General features: G+C 42.0%; 1 protein-coding gene across 1 annotated transcript in view; it reads right to left on the reverse strand.

The window, feature by feature from the left end:
- Positions 1–19,067, reverse strand: part of LOC133558904 (2-oxoglutarate dehydrogenase-like, mitochondrial) — a 79,391-nt gene extending 60,324 nt beyond the window's left edge. The window contains exons 1-4 of the mRNA XM_061910050.1: positions 18,982–19,067; positions 15,938–16,152; positions 10,639–10,812; positions 6,930–7,032 (exon numbers count right to left, since the gene is read on the reverse strand). Of these exons, the coding sequence (XP_061766034.1) occupies positions 6,930–7,032; positions 10,639–10,812; positions 15,938–16,147 (487 nt within the window). The 5' untranslated portion in view covers positions 16,148–16,152; positions 18,982–19,067. The remainder of the gene's footprint in view (positions 1–6,929; positions 7,033–10,638; positions 10,813–15,937; positions 16,153–18,981) is intronic.
- Between the last annotated feature and the right edge of the window lie 377 nt (positions 19,068–19,444).

Below are 19,444 nucleotides of genomic sequence, written 5' to 3' on the forward strand. Positions count from 1 at the left end.
AGGCAGCACCTACATCCTACAATATATCATTGTGGCCCCACAGCAGCACCTACATCCTACAATATATATGTGGCCCCACAGCAGCACCTACATCCTACAATATATATGTGGCCCCACAGCAGCACCTACATCCTACAATATATATGTGGCCCCACAGCAGCACCGTACATCCTACAATATATATGTGGCCCCACAGCAGCACGTACATCCTACAATATATATGTGGCCCCACAGCAGCACCTACATCCTACAATATATATGTGGCCCCACAGCAGCACGTACATCCTACAATATATATGTGCCCCCCAGCAGCACCTACATCCTAAATATATATGTGGCCCCCCAGCAGCACGTACATCCTACAATATATATGTGGCCCCACAGCAGCACCTACATCCTACAATATATATGTGGCCCCCCAGCAGCACCTACATCCTACAATATATATGTGGCCCCCCAGCAGCACGTACATCCTACAATATATATGTGGCCCCCCAGCAGCACCTACATCCTACAATATATATGTGGCCCCACAGCAGCACGTACATCCTACAATATATATGTGGCCCCACAGCAGCACCTACATCCTACAATATATATGTGGCCCCACAGCAGCACCTACATCCTACAATATATATGTGGCCCCACAGCAGCACCTACATCCTACAATATATATGTGGCCCCACAGCAGCACCTACATCCTACAATATATATGTGGCCCCCAGCAGCACGTACATCCTACAATATATATGTGGCCCCCCAGCAGCACCTACATCCTACAATATATATGTGGCCCCCCAGCAGCACTACATCCTACAATATATATGTGGCCCCACAGCAGCACGCTACATCCTACAATATATATGTGGCCCCCCAGCAGCACCTACATCCTACAATATATATGTGGCCCCCACAGCAGCACTACATCCTACAATATATATGTGGCCCCACAGCAGCACTACATCCTACAATATATATGTGGCCCCCAGCAGCACCTACATCCTACAATATATATGTGGCCCCACAGCAGCACCTACATCCTACAATATATATGTGGCCCCACAGCAGCACCTACATCCTACAATATATATGTGGCCCCACAGCAGCACCGTACATCCTACAATATATATGTGGCCCCACAGCAGCACCGTACATCCTACAATATATATGTGGCCCCACAGCAGCACCTACATCCTACAATATATATGTGGCCCCACAGCAGCACCTACATCCTACAATATATATGTGGCCCCACAGCAGCACCTACATCCTACAATATATATGTGGCCCCCAGCAGCACCTACATCCTACAATATATATGTGGCCCCACAGCAGCACCTACATCCTACAATATATATGTGGCCCCACAGCAGCACCTACATCCTACAATATATATGTGGCCCCACAGCAGCACCTACATCCTACAATATATATGTGGCCCCACAGCAGCACCTACATCCTACAATATATATGTGGCCCCCAGCAGCACGTACATCCTACAATATATATGTGGCCCCCCACAGCACCTACATCCTACAATATATATGTGGCCCCACAGCAGCACCTACATCCTACAATATATATGTGGCCCCCCAGCAGCACCTACATCCTACAATATATATGTGGCCCCCCAGCAGCACCTACATCCTACAATATATATGTGGCCCCACAGCAGCACGCTACATCCTACAATATATATGTGGCCCCACAGCAGCACCTACATCCTACAATATATATGTGGCCCCCCAGCAGCACGTACATCCTACAATATATATGTGGCCCCCCAGCAGCACCTACATCCTACAATATATATGTGGCCCCACAGCAGCACTACATCCTACAATATATATGTGGCCCCCAGCAGCACCTACATCCTACAATATATATGTGGCCCCCAAGCAGCACCTACATCCTACAATATATATGTGGCCCCACAGCAGCACCTACATCCTACAATATATATGTGGCCCCACAGCAGCACCTACATCCTACAATATATATGTGGCCCCACAGCAGCACGTACATCCTACAATATATATGTGGCCCCCCAGCAGCACCTACATCCTACAATATATATGTGGCCCCCACAGCAGCACGTACATCCTACAATATATATGTGGCCCCACAGCAGCACCTACATCCTACAATATATATGTGGCCCCACAGCAGCACCTACATCCTACAATATATATGTGGCCCCACAGCAGCACCTACATCCTACAATATATATGTGGCCCCACAGCAGCACGTACATCCTACAATATATATGTGGCCCCACAGCAGCACGTACATCCTACAATATATATGTGGCCCCACAGCAGCACGTACATCCTACAATATATATGTGGCCCCCACAGCAGCACGTACATCCTACAATATATATGTGGCCCCCCAGCAGCACGTACATCCTACAATATATATGTGGCCCCACAGCAGCACGTACATCCTACAATATATATGTGGCCCCACAGCAGCACGTACATCCTACAATATATATGTGGCCCCCCAGCAGCACGTACATCCTACAATATATATGTGGCCCCACAGCAGCACCGTACATCCTACAATATATATGTGGCCCCACAGCAGCACCGTACATCCTACAATATATATGTGGCCCCCCAGCAGCACGTACATCCTACAATATATATGTGGCCCCACAGCAGCACCTACATCCTACAATATATATGTGGCCCCCACAGCAGCACCTACATCCTACAATATATATGTGGCCCCCCAGCAGCACCTACATCCTACAATATATATGTGGCCCCACAGCAGCACGTACATCCTACAATATATATGTGGCCCCACAGCAGCACCTACATCCTACAATATATATGTGGCCCCCCAGCAGCACCTACATCCTACAATATATATGTGGCCCCCCAGCAGCACGTACATCCTACAATATATATGTGGCCCCACAGCAGCACGTACATCCTACAATATATATGTGGCCCCCACAGCAGCACCTACATCCTACAATATATATGTGGCCCCACAGCAGCACCTACATCCTACAATATATATGTGGCCCCACAGCAGCACCTACATCCTACAATATATATGTGGCCCCACAGCAGCACGTACATCCTACAATATATATGTGGCCCCACAGCAGCACCTACATCCTACAATATATATGTGGCCCCACAGCAGCACCTACATCCTACAATATATATGTGGCCCCACAGCAGCACCTACATCCTACAATATATATGTGGCCCCACAGCAGCACCTACATCCTACAATATATATGTGGCCCCACAGCAGCACGTACATCCTACAATATATATGTGGCCCCACAGCAGCACGTACATCCTACAATATATATGTGGCCCCACAAGCAGCACCTACATCCTACAATATATATGTGGCCCCACAGCAGCACGTACATCCTACAATATATATGTGGCCCCCCAGCAGCACCTACATCCTACAATATATATGTGGCCCCCCAGCAGCACGTACATCCTACAATATATATGTGGCCCCACAGCAGCACCTACATCCTACAATATATATGTGGCCCCCCAGCAGCACCTACATCCTACAATATATATGTGGCCCCCAGCAGCACGTACACTCCTACAATATATATGTGGCCCCCCAGCAGCACCTACATCCTACAATATATATGTGGCCCCACAGCAGCACGTACATCCTACAATATATATGTGGCCCCACAGCAGCACCTACATCCTACAATATATATGTGGCCCCACAGCAGCACCTACATCCTACAATATATATGTGGCCCCACAGCAGCACCTACATCCTACAATATATATGTGGCCCCACAGCAGCACCTACATCCTACAATATATATGTGGCCCCCCAGCAGCACGTACATCCTACAATATATATGTGGCCCCCCAGCAGCACCTACATCCTACAATATATATGTGGCCCCCCAGCAGCACGTACATCCTACAATATATATGTGGCCCCACAGCAGCACCTACATCCTACAATATATATGTGGCCCCCCAGCAGCACCTACATCCTACAATATATATGTGGCCCCCCAGCAGCACGTACATCCTACAATATATATGTGGCCCCACAGCAGCACGTACATCCTACAATATATATGTGGCCCCCCAGCAGCACCTACATCCTACAATATATATGTGGCCCCACAGCAGCACCTACATCCTACAATATATATGTGGCCCCACAGCAGCACCTACATCCTACAATATATATGTGGCCCCACAGCAGCACGTACATCCTACAATATATATGTGGCCCCACAGCAGCACCTACATCCTACAATATATATGTGGCCCCACAGCAGCACCTACATCCTACAATATATATGTGGCCCCACAGCAGCACCTACATCCTACAATATATATGTGGCCCCACAGCAGCACCTACATCCTACAATATATATGTGGCCCCCCAGCAGCACGTACATCCTACAATATATATGTGGCCCCACAGCAGCACGTACATCCTACAATATATATGTGGCCCCACAGCAGCACCTACATCCTACAATATATATGTGGCCCCACAGCAGCACGTACATCCTACAATATATATGTGGCCCCCCCAGCAGCACCTACATCCTAAAATATATATGTGGCCCCCCAGCAGCACGTACATCCTACAATATATATGTGGCCCCACAGCAGCACCTACATCCTACAATATATATGTGGCCCCCCAGCAGCACCTACATCCTACAATATATATGTGGCCCCCCAGCAGCACGTACATCCTACAATATATATGTGGCCCCCCAGCAGCACCTACATCCTACAATATATATGTGGCCCCACAGCAGCACGTACATCCTACAATATATATGTGGCCCCACAGCAGCACCTACATCCTACAATATATATGTGGCCCCACAGCAGCACCTACATCCTACAATATATATGTGGCCCCACAGCAGCACCTACATCCTACAATATATATGTGGCCCCACAGCAGCACCTACATCCTACAATATATATGTGGCCCCCCAGCAGCACGTACATCCTACAATATATATGTGGCCCCCCAGCAGCACCTACATCCTACAATATATATGTGGCCCCACAGCAGCACGTACATCCTACAATATATATGTGGCCCCACAGCAGCACCTACATCCTACAATATATATGTGGCCCCACAGCAGCACCTACATCCTACAATATATATGTGGCCCCACAGCAGCACCTACATCCTACAATATATATGTGGCCCCACAGCAGCACCTACATCCTACAATATATATGTGGCCCCACAGCAGCACCTACATCCTACAATATATATGTGGCCCCCCAGCAGCACCTACATCCTACAATATATATGTGGCCCCCCAGCAGCACGTACATCCTACAATATATATGTGGCCCCACAGCAGCACCTACATCCTACAATATATATGTGGCCCCCCAGCAGCACCTACATCCTACAATATATATGTGGCCCCCCAGCAGCACCTACATCCTACAATATATATGTGGCCCCACAGCAGCACGTACATCCTACAATATATATGTGGCCCCACAGCAGCACCTACATCCTACAATATATATGTGTCCCCACAGCAGCACCTACATCCTACAATATATATGTGGCCCCACAGCAGCACCTACATCCTACAATATATATGTGGCCCCACAGCAGCACGTACATCCTACAATATATATGTGGCCCCACAGCAACACGTACATCCTACAATATATATGTGGCCCCCCAGCAGCACCTACATCCTACAATATATATGTGGCCCCACAGCAGCACCTACATCCTACAATATATATGTGGCCCCACAGCAGCACCTACATCCTACAATATATATGTGGCCCCACAGCAGCACGTACATCCTACAATATATATGTGGCCCCACAGCAACACGTACATCCTACAATATATATGTGGCCCCACAGCAGCACCTACATCCTACAATATATAAGTGGCCCCACAGCAGCACCTACATCCTACAATATATATGTGGCCCCCCAGCAGCACCTACATCCTACAATATATATGTGGCCCCACAGCAGCACCTACATCCTACAATATATATGTGGCCCCACAGCAGCACCTACATCCTACAATATATATGTGGCCCCCCAGCAGCACCTACATCCTACAATATATATGTGGCCCCCCAGCAGCACCTACATCCTACAATATATATGTGGCCCCACAGCAGCACCTACATCCTACAATATATATGTGGCCCCACAGCAGCACCTACATCCTACAATATATATGTGGCCCCACAGCAGCACCTACATCCTACAATATATATGTGGCCCCACAGCAGCACCTACATCCTACAATATATATGTGGCCCCACAGCAGCACCTACATCCTACAATATATATGTGGCCCCCCAGCAGCACCTACATCCTACAATATATATGTGGCCCCACAGCAGCACCTACATCCTACAATATATATGTGGCCCCACAGCAGCACCTACATCCTACAATATATATGTGGCCCCACAGCAGCACCTACATCCTACAATATATATGTGGCCCCCCAGCAGCACCTACATCCTACAATATATATGTGGCCCCCCAGCAGCACCTACATCCTACAATATATATGTGGCCCCCAGCAGAGCGGGGCCAAGCCCACCTGAGAGCTGGAGAAGCTCAAAGCTCAGTAACAACATAAAAGACGTGCAAATCAAATCAAGAACAAGGCAGAGACACAAATAGCCATCCTGTGATATGTGGACTGAACATGTACAGTAAAAAGGCTCGTTAGCTTTCATTAGGCAGCCACAGACGGTGTCACAATACATCATGTGATGAAATGCTTGGCCAGATCCAGGCAGAAAATGATCATATTTGTAAACAGGCATTATCTCCGTCCTTACGGACTGTGGTCGCCGGTTCAAAACCCGCTGTGTGTCCTGATGAACGACGCGGGTCTACGGTGAATTACTTTGGTGGACCGCTTACCTAATTTTTCAAAGGTGGTGATGAGATCAGAGGGAACAAAGGAGTCCAGGTCAGCGTCGAGGATGCCCAGAGGGTCTAACTGGGCCACATGGTGACCACGTATCTACAAGGAGATGCCAGAAAAACAATATCAATAACAATATTATTCTATGCTGTGTTCACAGTTGTGCTTTAGTAGTCCGGGCCTCATTTATAAAGCTTGCTGCGCACAAAAAAGTTTCTTTCACCGCAAATGTTGGTATTTATAGAAAAAAAATGTATCTACTAAAACCGGGGTCGGGAACTTTTTTGACTGAGAGAGCCAAGAAGCCAAATATTTTAGAAAGTATTTCCGTAAAAGCCATATAATATTTGTTTTAACACCGAACACAAATAAACGCGTGCATTTTTAAGTAAGACCAACATTTCTAGAGTATAATAGGTCTCTTATTCTTTGTAAAAATGTTATTTTGAAGCTAACTTAAGAGGGGGCGTGGCCTGCGGGTCTGCAGCGAAGCGGGGTGTTGCCAGGACCGGCCTCAAAATCAGCGACAGGTGTGTAAAAGGCCCATCTGGGCCTTGTTGAAGAACCCCCAAGAGGCCTAGCCCTACACTAACCAATAATAAATAAATTATTTCTTACCCTTAAGGCAGGGGTCGGGAACCTTTTTGGCTGAGAGAGCCAAGAAGCCAAATATTTAAAAATCTATTTACATAAGACCCATATAATATATTTTAACACTGAACACAACTAAAAGTTTGCATTTTTAAGTAAGACCAACATTTCTAGAGTATAATAGGTCTCTTATTCTTTGTAATAACATTGTTATTCTGAAGCTAAATGTGGAGGGGGGGCGTGGCCTGCAGGCCTGCAGCGAAGCTGCGTGTTGCCAGGATCGGCCTTGAAATCAGCAACAGGTGCGTAGATGGCCCACCTGGGCCTTGTTATCTAATCATCTGTCGCTCTGTTATAAGCAGCAGCCAGAGGAGAGACGGGGTTGGGGCTGGAGCTAGAGCGCGAGCGAGAACGAAAGAGAAAAATACAATTGCTGGAAAGCAACAGAGAGACTTATTGAAAAATATAACAATATTGTAACCCTGAAACAGGCTCTCATGTCGGTGCTTGGTGGTCTGAAGAACCCCCAGGAGGACCAGCCCCACACTAACCAATAATAAAGAAATAACTTCTTACCTATAACGCAACTTCTTGAACAGGTGCGGTAGAAAACGGATGGATGGATTAAAAATGCATGAGAATGTTTTATATTTTGAACGTTATTTTTAACACTGTGATTACAAGTGGAATTATTCATTACTTATTGTGTTAAGCAACGTCAGCTCAGATTTATCCGAGAGCCAGGTTGCAATCCCGACTTTTAGACTATTTTTTAAAAATAAAACATTTTTGACACTTAGAAAAAATCCAGACTTTTTAACGGAAGAAAATCCAACTTTGACGGAAAAAAATCCCGATTTTTTGACAGAAAAAATCCAAATTTTTTTACCAAAAAAATCCAGATTTTTTGACAGAAAAAAATCCAGATTTTTTGATGGAAAAAAATCCAAACTTTTTGATAGAAAAAAAATCCTGATTTTTCAACAGGAAAAAAATTCCGACTTTTAGACTATTTTTAAAAAATCTACATTTTTTGACACTTAGAAAAAAATCCAGACTTTTAGACTATTTAAAAAAAATCTAAATATTTTGACATTTGGAAAAAAATCCAGACTTTTTGACGGAAAAAATCCAACTTTGACGGAAAAAAATCCAAATTTTTTGACAGAAAAAAATCCAGATTTTTTGACGGAAAAAAATCCAGACTTTTTGACAGAAAAAATCCCGACTTTTTGAACCATAGAAAAATCCCCAACTTTTTCCACACATACAGTAGAAAATATCCTGACTTTTTGACGATTATAAAAAATCTGGGCTTTTTGACCAAAAAATCGTGTGTTTTTTGACGGAAAAAATCCCAGACTTATTGACAGAAAAGATACGGACTTTTTGACAGAAAAAATCTTGACTTTTTGACGGAAAGAAAATACAGACTTTTTGACAGAAAAAATCCAGACTTTTTGAGACTTGGAAAAAAAAATCCTGACTTTTTGACACTTAGAAAAAAATTGTGATTTTTTGAAAGAAAAAAAATCCTGACTTTTTAACAGAAAAAAAATCCAGATTTTTAGACTATTGGAAAAAAATCCAAATTAGAAAAAATCCAGACTTTTTGACAGAAAAAATCCAGATTTTTTGGACAGAAAAAAATATAGATTTTTTGACAGAAAAAAGCTAGATGCAGTCATCAAAAGAGCCACATCTGGCTGTACTCGTTTAATTGAAGATGTTCTTTGCACGGGTCGCCAAAAGTTGTTTATTAGGTTTAGGAATGTGACGCTGTGCTAGAGGCCTCTAATCTGATCGGGCTCTTTCTCCTGTGTCTTTGATGTGACATGTGGACTTTAGTTGACCTGGGCATATGTGTCATTTATTCTTGACCCCCAACAGAGCTAAATTGTTCCCCTTTCCTGAGTGACCTCCCCTTTCTGGGCAAACGACACCCTCTCCTTCTTCACAGGACTTTGGGTATTCATTCTACTGGTGTACTGTGTGTAAATGAGCATGGAGGGTGGGACTTCTGAGAATGTATAATTGTCATGTCAAATTCTAAAGGAGTTAGAACAAGCTGGAACGAACGGATGTGTCGTTCTGGTTTGGTTTCGCTTTGCAAAGCTTGTTATTATTTGTTTGTTGCTTTAATAAATAAGTTTAAAGCTATTTGTCACTAAAGCAGGGGTCGGGAACCTTTTTGGCTGAGAGAGCCATGAAAGCCAAATATTTCAAAATGTATTTCTGTGAGAGCCATATCATATTTTTTAACACTGAATACAACTAAATGTGTGCATTTTTAAGTAAGACCAACATTTTTAGTTTATAATAAGTCTCTTATTCTTTTTAATAACATTGTTATTCTGAAGCTAACCAATAATAAATCAAATGTCATGTCTGTTGATCATGTTTTTGTTTGGCCATGTGCTGTTTGTCCTTTGGACTCTTTAAGTTCCTGTTTTTTTCCACTCCCTTGTCTGGTTTCCTTGGTTACTCATTTTGTCCACCTGTCTCTGGTGGACAAAATGCCCGCTCACCTGCTTCCCGAGCACTAATCAGAGGCAGCATTTAAGCTCGTCTTTGCCAGTCAGTCGCCCTGTGCTGACTTGTTTCATGCCTTGCCATAGTTTCGTGTTTCATGCCATGCCAAGTAAGTTTTGTTTGATTTATGTTCTTAGTCTGTTTATGCGTTAGTTTTGTTCTTTAGCCCAAGTTGTGCCTCCACTGTGAGCGATTTTTGTTTGTATATTTTTTTTGTTAAAATTAAATCATGTTTTTACCTAAATGCCATGTCCCGAGTAGTCCGTCTGCCTTCCTGGGAGAACGACCCCGCAGCAAGCTGCAACCCCCCCATCGTGACATAAAATACTTCTTACCATTAATGCGACTTCTTGTACAGGTGCGGTAGAAAACGGATGGATGAGAATGTTTTATATTTTGCACGTTATTTTTAGCACTGTGATTACCAGCGAAGTTATTCATAATTATCTCCTTAAGCAATGTCAGCTAAGATTCATCCGAGAGCCAGATGCAGTCATCAAAAGATCCACATCTGGCTCTAGAGCCATAGGTTCCCTACCTCTGTCCTAAAGGATCGTCTTTAAGAAATTTCCAGGACACTACCTGGTAGGCTCTGATGAGCGTGTGCACGGCCAGGTGGTCCTCCACCACCTTGCGTGTTGCGTCGGGCGAATGGGACAGGACTCGACCCTGGAGGAGGGAGCAGGGACGTGTGGGAACCTCCTCCGCAGACGGACTGGATGTTCCCCGCATGTTCCGGAAGAAGGCGTCCCAGGACTGGAACACGGAGGTGCATGGAAGCAGAAGAGGAAACTTGAGGGATGTTGACATTAAGGCATGTGTTAGAAAAATTGTGTAAATTGTGTGTGAATTATCAAAAAACTTTCAGATCTCTTGTATTTAATTGAGTAGTTGAGAGCTGTCCTTCTTCGACCAAGCAAGGTCTTGGGGCATTCCGCTGTGTACGTTGGAATGCGACGAGAGGGGTTTTCTTTTGTCCTCAAAGACCTGCCGAAGCCGAGACCATCGTCTTTCTTTTGTCTTCAATGTGACCGAAAACAATGACTGTTTATATACTCCCCATTCCTGTTTTGCCGAAGCTGAAACCAGGACGAGCCCAAGCCTGAGGCATCGTCTTTCTTTTGTCTTCAATGTGACCGAAAACAATGACTGTTTATATACTCCCCATTCCTGTTTTGCCAAAGCTGAAACCAGGACGAGCCCAAGCCCGAAGCATCATCTTTCTTTTGTCTTTTATGTGACCGAAAACAATGACTGTTTATATACTCCCCATTCCTGTTTTGCCGAAGCTGAAACCAGGACGAGCCCAAGCCCGAGGCATCATCTTTTTTTTGTCTTTTATGTGACCGAAAACAATGACTGTTTATATACTCCCCATTCCTGTTTTGCCAATGCTGAAACCAGGACGAGCCCAAGCCCGAGGCATCGTCTTTCTTTTGTCTTCAATGTGACCGAAAACAATGACTGTTTATATACTCCCCAATCCTGTTTTGCCAATGCTGAAACCAGGACGAGCCCAAGCCCGAGGCATCGTCTTTCTTTTGTCTTCAATGTGACCGAAAACAATGACTGTTTATATACTCCCCATTCCTGTTTTGCCGAAGCTGAAACCAGGACGAGCCAAAGCCCGAGGCATCGTCTTTCTTTTGTCTTCAATGTGACCGAAAACAATGACTGTTTATATACTCCCCATTCCTGTTTTGCCGAAGCTGAAACCAGGACGAGCCAAAGCCCGAGGCATCGTCTTTCTTTTGTCTTTTATGTGACCGACAACAGTGACTGTTTATATACTCCCCATTCCTGTTTTGCCGAAGTTGAAACCAGGACGAGCCCAAGCCCGAGGCATCGTCTTTCTTTTGTCTTCAATGTGACCGAAAACAATGACTGTTTATATACTCCCCATTCCTGTTTTGCCGAAGCTGAATCCAGGACGAGCCCAAGCCCGAGGCATCGTCTTTCTTTTGTCTTCAATGTGACCGAAAACAATGACTGTTGATATAATCCCCATTCCTGTTTTGCCGAAGCTGAAACCAGGACGAGCCCAAGCCCGAGGCATCGTCTTTCTTTTGTCTTCAATGTGACTGAAAACAATGACTGTTTATATACTCCCCATTCCTGTTTTGCCAAAGCTGAAACCAGGACGAGCCCAAGCCCGAGGCATCATCTTTTTTTTGTCTTTTATGTGACCGAAAACAATGACTGTTTATATACTCCCCATTCCTGTTTTGCCGAAGCTGAAACCAGGACGAGCCCAAGCCCGAGGCATCATCTTTTTTTTGTCTTTTATGTGACCGAAAACAATGACTGTTTATATACTCCCCATTCCTGTTTTGCCGAAGCTGAAACCAGGACGAGCCCAAGCCCGAGGCATCATCTTTTTTTTGTCTTTTATGTGACCGAAAACAATGACTGTTTATATACTCCCCATTCCTGTTTTGCCGAAGCTGAAACCAGGACGAGCCCAAGCCCGAGGCATCATCTTTTTTTTGTCTTTTATGTGACCGAAAACAATGACTGCTTATATACTCCCCATTCCTGTTTTGCCGAAGTTGAAACCAGGACGAGCCCAAGCCCAAGGCATCGTCTTCTTTTGTCTTCAATGTGACCGAAAACAATGACTGTTTATATACTCCTCATTCCTGTTTTGCTGAGACCAGGACGAGCCCAAGCCCGAGGCATCGTCTTCTTTTGTCTTCAATGTGACCGACAACAGTGACTGTGTGTATGCTCCCCATTCCTGTTTTGACATGTGTTGTTGCGTAAACATTGACTATCTAAATAAAAGAGGAGACGAAAACCTTTCCGTCAGAGCTTGGTGCAGGAACTGTGCAATGTGTACAGAGGCCATGTCTCTCCTCAGATCTGAGTCCAAATTTAAGTCTGTCTCTGTTTGATTCTTTGCCTTTTTGTCTTGTTTGATAGATGTCAACAGTGTTTGAACCTGACAGCATGGGTGTCAAACTCTGGCCCGTGGGCCAGATTTGGCCCGCCGTGTATTTTCATTTGGCCCTTGAGGCAATATCAAATTAACATTAGAGCTGGCCCGCCGGTGTCGATGTAACACCACGTTCACCGCTAAGACTCATACTTGCTAACCACCCCCCCTCCCCGATTTTCCAAGGAGACTCCCACATTTCAGTGCCCCTCACGAAACTCACTCCCAAATTTATCCCGATTCCCACCCGGACAACAATATTGGCACTGCCTCAAGCGTCCTCTAAAACCTTTCATCACGTCTGCTTTTCCTACGTAGAAACAGCGTGCCGGCCTAGTCACACGATATATGTGGCTTTTACACACACACACACGCTAATGCAATGCAAGCTTGGTCAACAGCCATACAGGTCACACTGAGGGTGGCCTTATAAACAACTTTAAGACTGTTCCAAATATGCGCCACACTGTGAACCAACACTAAACGAGAATGACAAGCAAATTTGGGGGAGAACATCCGCACTGTAACACAACATAAACACAACAGAACAAATACACAGAACCCCTTGCAGCACTACCTCTTCCTGGACGCTACAATATAAAAATGTATTATTATCCTGTGGGAAAAGTTTATTCTGATATTTACCTGAGAAGTCTGCAAATAGAAAAGAGGCATTCAATTTCTATTTAAATGTGATTTGATATGCCATTGCTATTTTTAAATGATTATTATTATTTGAAACTGGATTTTGCATGTCACTATAAAGTTATACAAGCCTCGCTTGTTCAATATTTAATGCAAAACTTGTTTGGGTCCCTATTAAAAGGTTCATTTGTTCAACCTTGGCCCGCGGCTTTGTTCAGTTTTAAATTTTGGCCCACTCTGTATTTGACTTTGACACCCCTGACTTAAGGGTTTGATGCTGCCATTTGTCATACCCATCACATGTATTCACTCTCATTTTTATCATGTAGAATTTTCCTTCATTTATTTATGGCAGGGGTGTCCAAAGTGCGGCCCGCTGGTCATTTTTGAACGGTCCCACAACACATTTTAAGAATACAATTGAAAAAAATGTAAAAAACATCAAAAGTGTTATAAAAGAGCAAACAGGTGAAATGTAACATGAAATTGTTGCAATGTTTACTCTAATAACACAAAGCTGCCATGTACCATGTATAAGATGATATGATAAAAGTTGCCATGCAATTTTGGACCTCTGATAATTGATAACTTAGACAAAATTCCCGACATTTTCACGCTTAAAAAAATCCAGATTTTGTGACGTATAGAAAAAAATCAAGACTTTTTGGCAGAAAAAAATCCTCACTATTTAAATATTACAAAAAAATCAAAAAAATTTTGAAACCAAGAAAAAAATCCCCACTTTTTGACAGAAAGAAATCCGGACTATTTGACTGTTAGAAACAAAACCAAAATTTTTTGACACTAAGAAAAAATCCAGATTTTTTTGACAGAAAAAAATCCATACTTTTGACACTTAGAAATAATCCCAACTTTTTGACAGAAAATATCCAGACTTTTAGACAGAAAAAAAACAGACTTTTTGAACCTTCGAAAAATCCTTACTTTTTGACACTTAGAAAAAATCCCGACTTTTTGACACAAAAAAATCCAAATTTTTCGACACTAAGAAAAAATCCTGATTTTTTGACAGAAAAAATCCAGACCTTTGACACTTAGAAATAATCCAGACTTTTTGACACTTGGAAAAAATGCCAACTTTTGAGAGAAAATATCCAGACTTTTTGACAGAAAAAAAACAGACTTTTTGAACCTTTGAAAAATCCTGACTTTTTGACAGAAAAAAAAATCCCGATTTTTTGACAGAAAAAAAATCCCAACTTTTAGACTATTTAAAAAAATAAAATGAAATTTGACACTTGGAAAAAATCCAGATTTTTTGACTATTAGAAAAAATCCCAATTTTTTGACACTTAGAAAAAATCCAGACTTTTTGACGGAAAAAAATCCAAATTTTTTGACCGAAAAAAATCCAGACTTTTTGACAGAAAAAATCCCGACCCTTTGAACCATAGAAAAATCCCCAACTTTTTCCACATATACAGTAGAAAAAATCCTGACTTTTTGACAATTAGAAAAAATATGGGCTTTTTGACAGAAAAATTGGGGTTTTTTTGGACTGAAAAAATACAGACTTTTTGACAGCAAAAATCCAGACTTTTTGAGACTTGGAAAAAAAAAAATCCTGACTTTTTGACACTTGGAAAAAAATCCAGACTTTTTGACAGAAAAAAAATCCAGATTTTTAGACTATTAGATAAAAAATCAAAATTTTTCGACAGAAAAAATCCAGACTTTTTGACGGAAAAAATCCAGATTTTTTGAGAGAAAAAATCCAGATTTTTTGACGGAAAAAAATCCAGATTTTTTGACAGAAAACAATACAGACTTTTTGACAGAAAAAAATCCAGACTTTTTGAAGCATAGAAAAATCCCCGACTTTTTCCCACATACTAGAAAAAATCCTGACTTTTTGACAATTAGAAAAAATCCGGGCATTTTAACAGAAAAATCTTGGTTTTATTGACAGAAAAAATCCCAGACTTTTTGACGGAAAAAATCCTGACTTTTTGACGGAAAAAATCCTGACTTTTTGACGGAAAAAATCCTGACTTTTTGACGGAAAAAATCCTGACTTTTTGACGGAAAAAATCCTGACTTTTTGACAATCAGACAAAATCCTGACTTTTTGACAATCAGACAAAATCCTGACTTTGTGACACCTCGAAAAGATCCTGACTTTGTGACACTTATAACTAAAATATTACATTATTATCATCTCTATGCTGCACAAATTCTGAAATCGGTTGCAATCCAGATGTAAACACAAAACGTAAACATGCTCAGAATAAAACTGCAATCTCCACATTAAAAGAATGAATTTGTTATAGTAGCAGTTACCTCATGTACATTTTGATGATCCTCCAACCAGGCGAAGTACATCTCCTCCACATAGTTGGAACTACTTGCCACTGCCTGAGCCGACCTGGTCTCTGAGGAGCAACCTCTCCTGGGATCAGGCCTGGACTTGGACAGGGTCCCTCCACACGCTCGCCACCACGGGCATCTTCCACTCCTCAGCACACCTGCAAATGCCCGGAACTGACTCATCGTGGCTAAAAGGGGAAAAGAAATGTAAAAAGTGACTCTTTTATTCTTGCTAATCATTCATGAAAAAAGTCCACGTCTCGTAGTCGAGTTACTACTTTAGTGCAATAAGTGTTGGTAACCAAGTTCCGTTTAAAGATTTCAAAGACATTTTATCTTACAGTCAATACTTAAATCATTCATACTCCTGGGAAATTTTGACTACATGTTACTTTTATGTAACTAGAATTATTTTTTTCTTAACATGCTTAGCATTACCGCCGGGTCAAACTCGTCACGTCACGAGTGACGCGTCCCCTGTCATCATTTTCAAAATGGAGGAGGCTGATTTCAATACCGGTAATTTGAAAATTGCATAAAGGGAAGAAGATTGAGAAATATTCAGTAGGATTTAAGGTCCAAGCTATTGAATATGCTAAAAAGAACAGTAAGCAGCTATGTTTTATTAATATACCGTAGCTGCGTGTGTCAAATATGAGTCATTAAATGACTCCCCCCTCCTGGTGGTAGAGGGCGCTAGTGATCCTTCTTGCGACTACTCGGTTGCAGAAGAAGTGAGAATGCAAGACGGACCTTTTAGGACGTAACACTCCTATGCTGGCTATGTAAACAACCGGGCTGAAATAAAGCATGTTCCAGTCCTAAATACCCAGTGTATTATTTATTAAATAACACTTCCTGGTGGCAGCGGTGGGATAAAGAGATCACCCACGGAGCAGAACGGGAGGGGGAGTTGTCCGAGGATAATTCTGTCGTCGCCCGCACTTGAGGAGCCGAGCTAACTGATAACAGCGGTCTAATATCAGTTTTCTAAACTGGACTTTTAATCGAAGCAGGAGGTAATAAAGGAAGATCTCCATCGAGACAGAGAGACTTTTAAAACTGAAGAAAGATAAGGAAGACTTCTATAAACAAGTTATCGACGCTTTTGATCAGAAGGAGCTGGCATGGATTTCATTTATCAGTAAAGGTAAGACCATGATAAGGTTTTTTTTTTTTATTAAATGTGCCTTTCATGATGGTATCCTTACATCACACTCAAATTTTTATTGCATGCCTTTGGTAAGCGCAGAAGTGAGAAGAGGTTTTAAATTAATTAGCGCCCCGGCTAATTAATTAAAAGTAAAATTATATATATATATATATATATATATATATATATATATATATATATATATATATATATATATATATATATATATATACACACAGTGGGGCCAAAAAGTATTTAGTCAGCCAGCGATTGTGCAAGTTCTCCCACTTCAAATGATGACAGAGGTCTGTCATTTTCATCATAGGTACACTTCAACTGTGAGAGACAGAATGTGGAAAAAAAATCCAGGAATTCACATTGTAGGAATTTTAAAGAATTTATTTGTAAATTATGGTGGAAAATAAGTATTTGGTCAACCATTCAAAGCTCTCACTGACGGAAGGAGGTTTTGGCTCCAAATCTCACGATACATGGCCCCATTCATTCTTTCCTTAACACGGATCAATCGTCCTGTCCCCTTAGCAGAAAAACAGCCCCAAAGCATGATGTTTCCACCCTAATGCTTCACAGTAGGTGTGGTGTTCTTGGGATGCAACTCAGTATTCTTCTTCCTCCAAACACCACCAGTTGAGTTTATACCAAAAAAGTTCTATTTTGGCTTGAACTGACCACATGATATTCTCCCAATCCTCTGCTGTATCATCCATGTATCCATTTTGGTGTAAACTCAACTGGTGGTGTTTGGAGGAAGAAGAATACTGAGTTGCATCCCAAGAACACCATACCTACTGTGAAGCATGGGGGTGGAAACATCATGCTTTGGGGCTGTTTTTCTGCTAAGGGGACAGGACGATTGATCCGTGTTAAGGAAAGAATGAATGGGGCCATGTATCGTGAGATTTGGAGCCAAAACCTCCTTCCATCAGTGAGAGCTTTGAATGCTTGACCAAATACTTATTTTCCACCATCATTTACAAATAAATTCTTTAAAATTCCTGGATTTTTTTCCCTCCACATTCTGTCTCTCACAGTTGAAGTGTACCTATGATGAAAATGACAGACCTCTGTCATCATTTGAAGTGGGAGAACTTGCACAATCGCTGGCTGACTAAATACTTTTTGGCCCCACTGTATATATATATATATATATATATATATATATATATATATATATATATATATATATATATACATATAATTTTATTGAGGCATATTATTCCCAGGCTTTTGTGGGCCACAAAATGACGTGGATTTTTTTTATTTTCACCTTGTGTTGGATTATGCATCCATCCATTTTCTACCGCGTATCCCTTTTGATTACTATTACTTAATTTAATTTTGTAATTGCAGTATTATGATGGCAACGTGTAACAAACACCTGATGTAATGTATGTCAACATTACACAACTATCAAAACAAGAGTATATTGTATTTATTTATTTGCACGGCCTTTACTTGACATTTACTGTATTTATTTAAAATATGGCTACACTGTAATAAAACCATATATACTCCAGAAGTCCTATAGTGGTTGCAACTTTGTTAAAAACTGTTCCTGTAGCAAAAGGAGGCACTACAAAGACGACATAAAGGTATATAATCCTCACCTTGGCAGGAACTCTTTGTATGGTTTCGTGTGCCTTTGTTATGACGCATTTATGCTAATATGCTAAGTAACTATAAAGACCACTAATACCCCTACGACCCCAACACAAATCCCCCCCATAATCTGCAAACCTGCCGTGACGTCATAAACGCGCGTGGCTAAAATCGCCCGAAAAGGTTTAATAATGTCACTTTTTTATTTTTTTATGTGCAGACTTCCACAAGAAGACGTTTTTACCTTCGGGCGCTGCAGGAGAACGGAGACGTCCGACAGAACAGGTGACCGTGAAGGTGACACGGACTCGGCTCCGGTTGGACACGCCCCCTTCTGCACACACACACACACATACATTAGAGCAGGGGTGTCCAAACTTTTTCCACTGAGTGCCACACGCAGAAAAATTTAAACATGCTGGGGGCTGTTTTGATATTTTTCATTTTCAAACCATAACAAAATATTTAGATTCTTTTTTTCTTTTTTTTTTTTACCTTTAGGACTCCCAGGGACCATAGAAGGTCTCCGTCATTAACATGGTAAAAATACGTCAAATTTTAATTTTTTTTGTAACGCTTACAGTAAATCTCTATATCAACTTCAGGTTGATATAAAGTGAAAGAAAAAAAAAATAAAAGAAAAAAATGGGTTTATGCCTTTTCAGTCAGACAACTTTGTTTTTATAGTAAAACTGAAAAATGCAGTA

This window comes from Nerophis ophidion, linkage group LG09 (genome assembly GCF_033978795.1).
Source record: "Nerophis ophidion isolate RoL-2023_Sa linkage group LG09, RoL_Noph_v1.0, whole genome shotgun sequence".
NCBI classification, from domain to species: domain Eukaryota; kingdom Metazoa; phylum Chordata; class Actinopteri; order Syngnathiformes; family Syngnathidae; genus Nerophis; species Nerophis ophidion.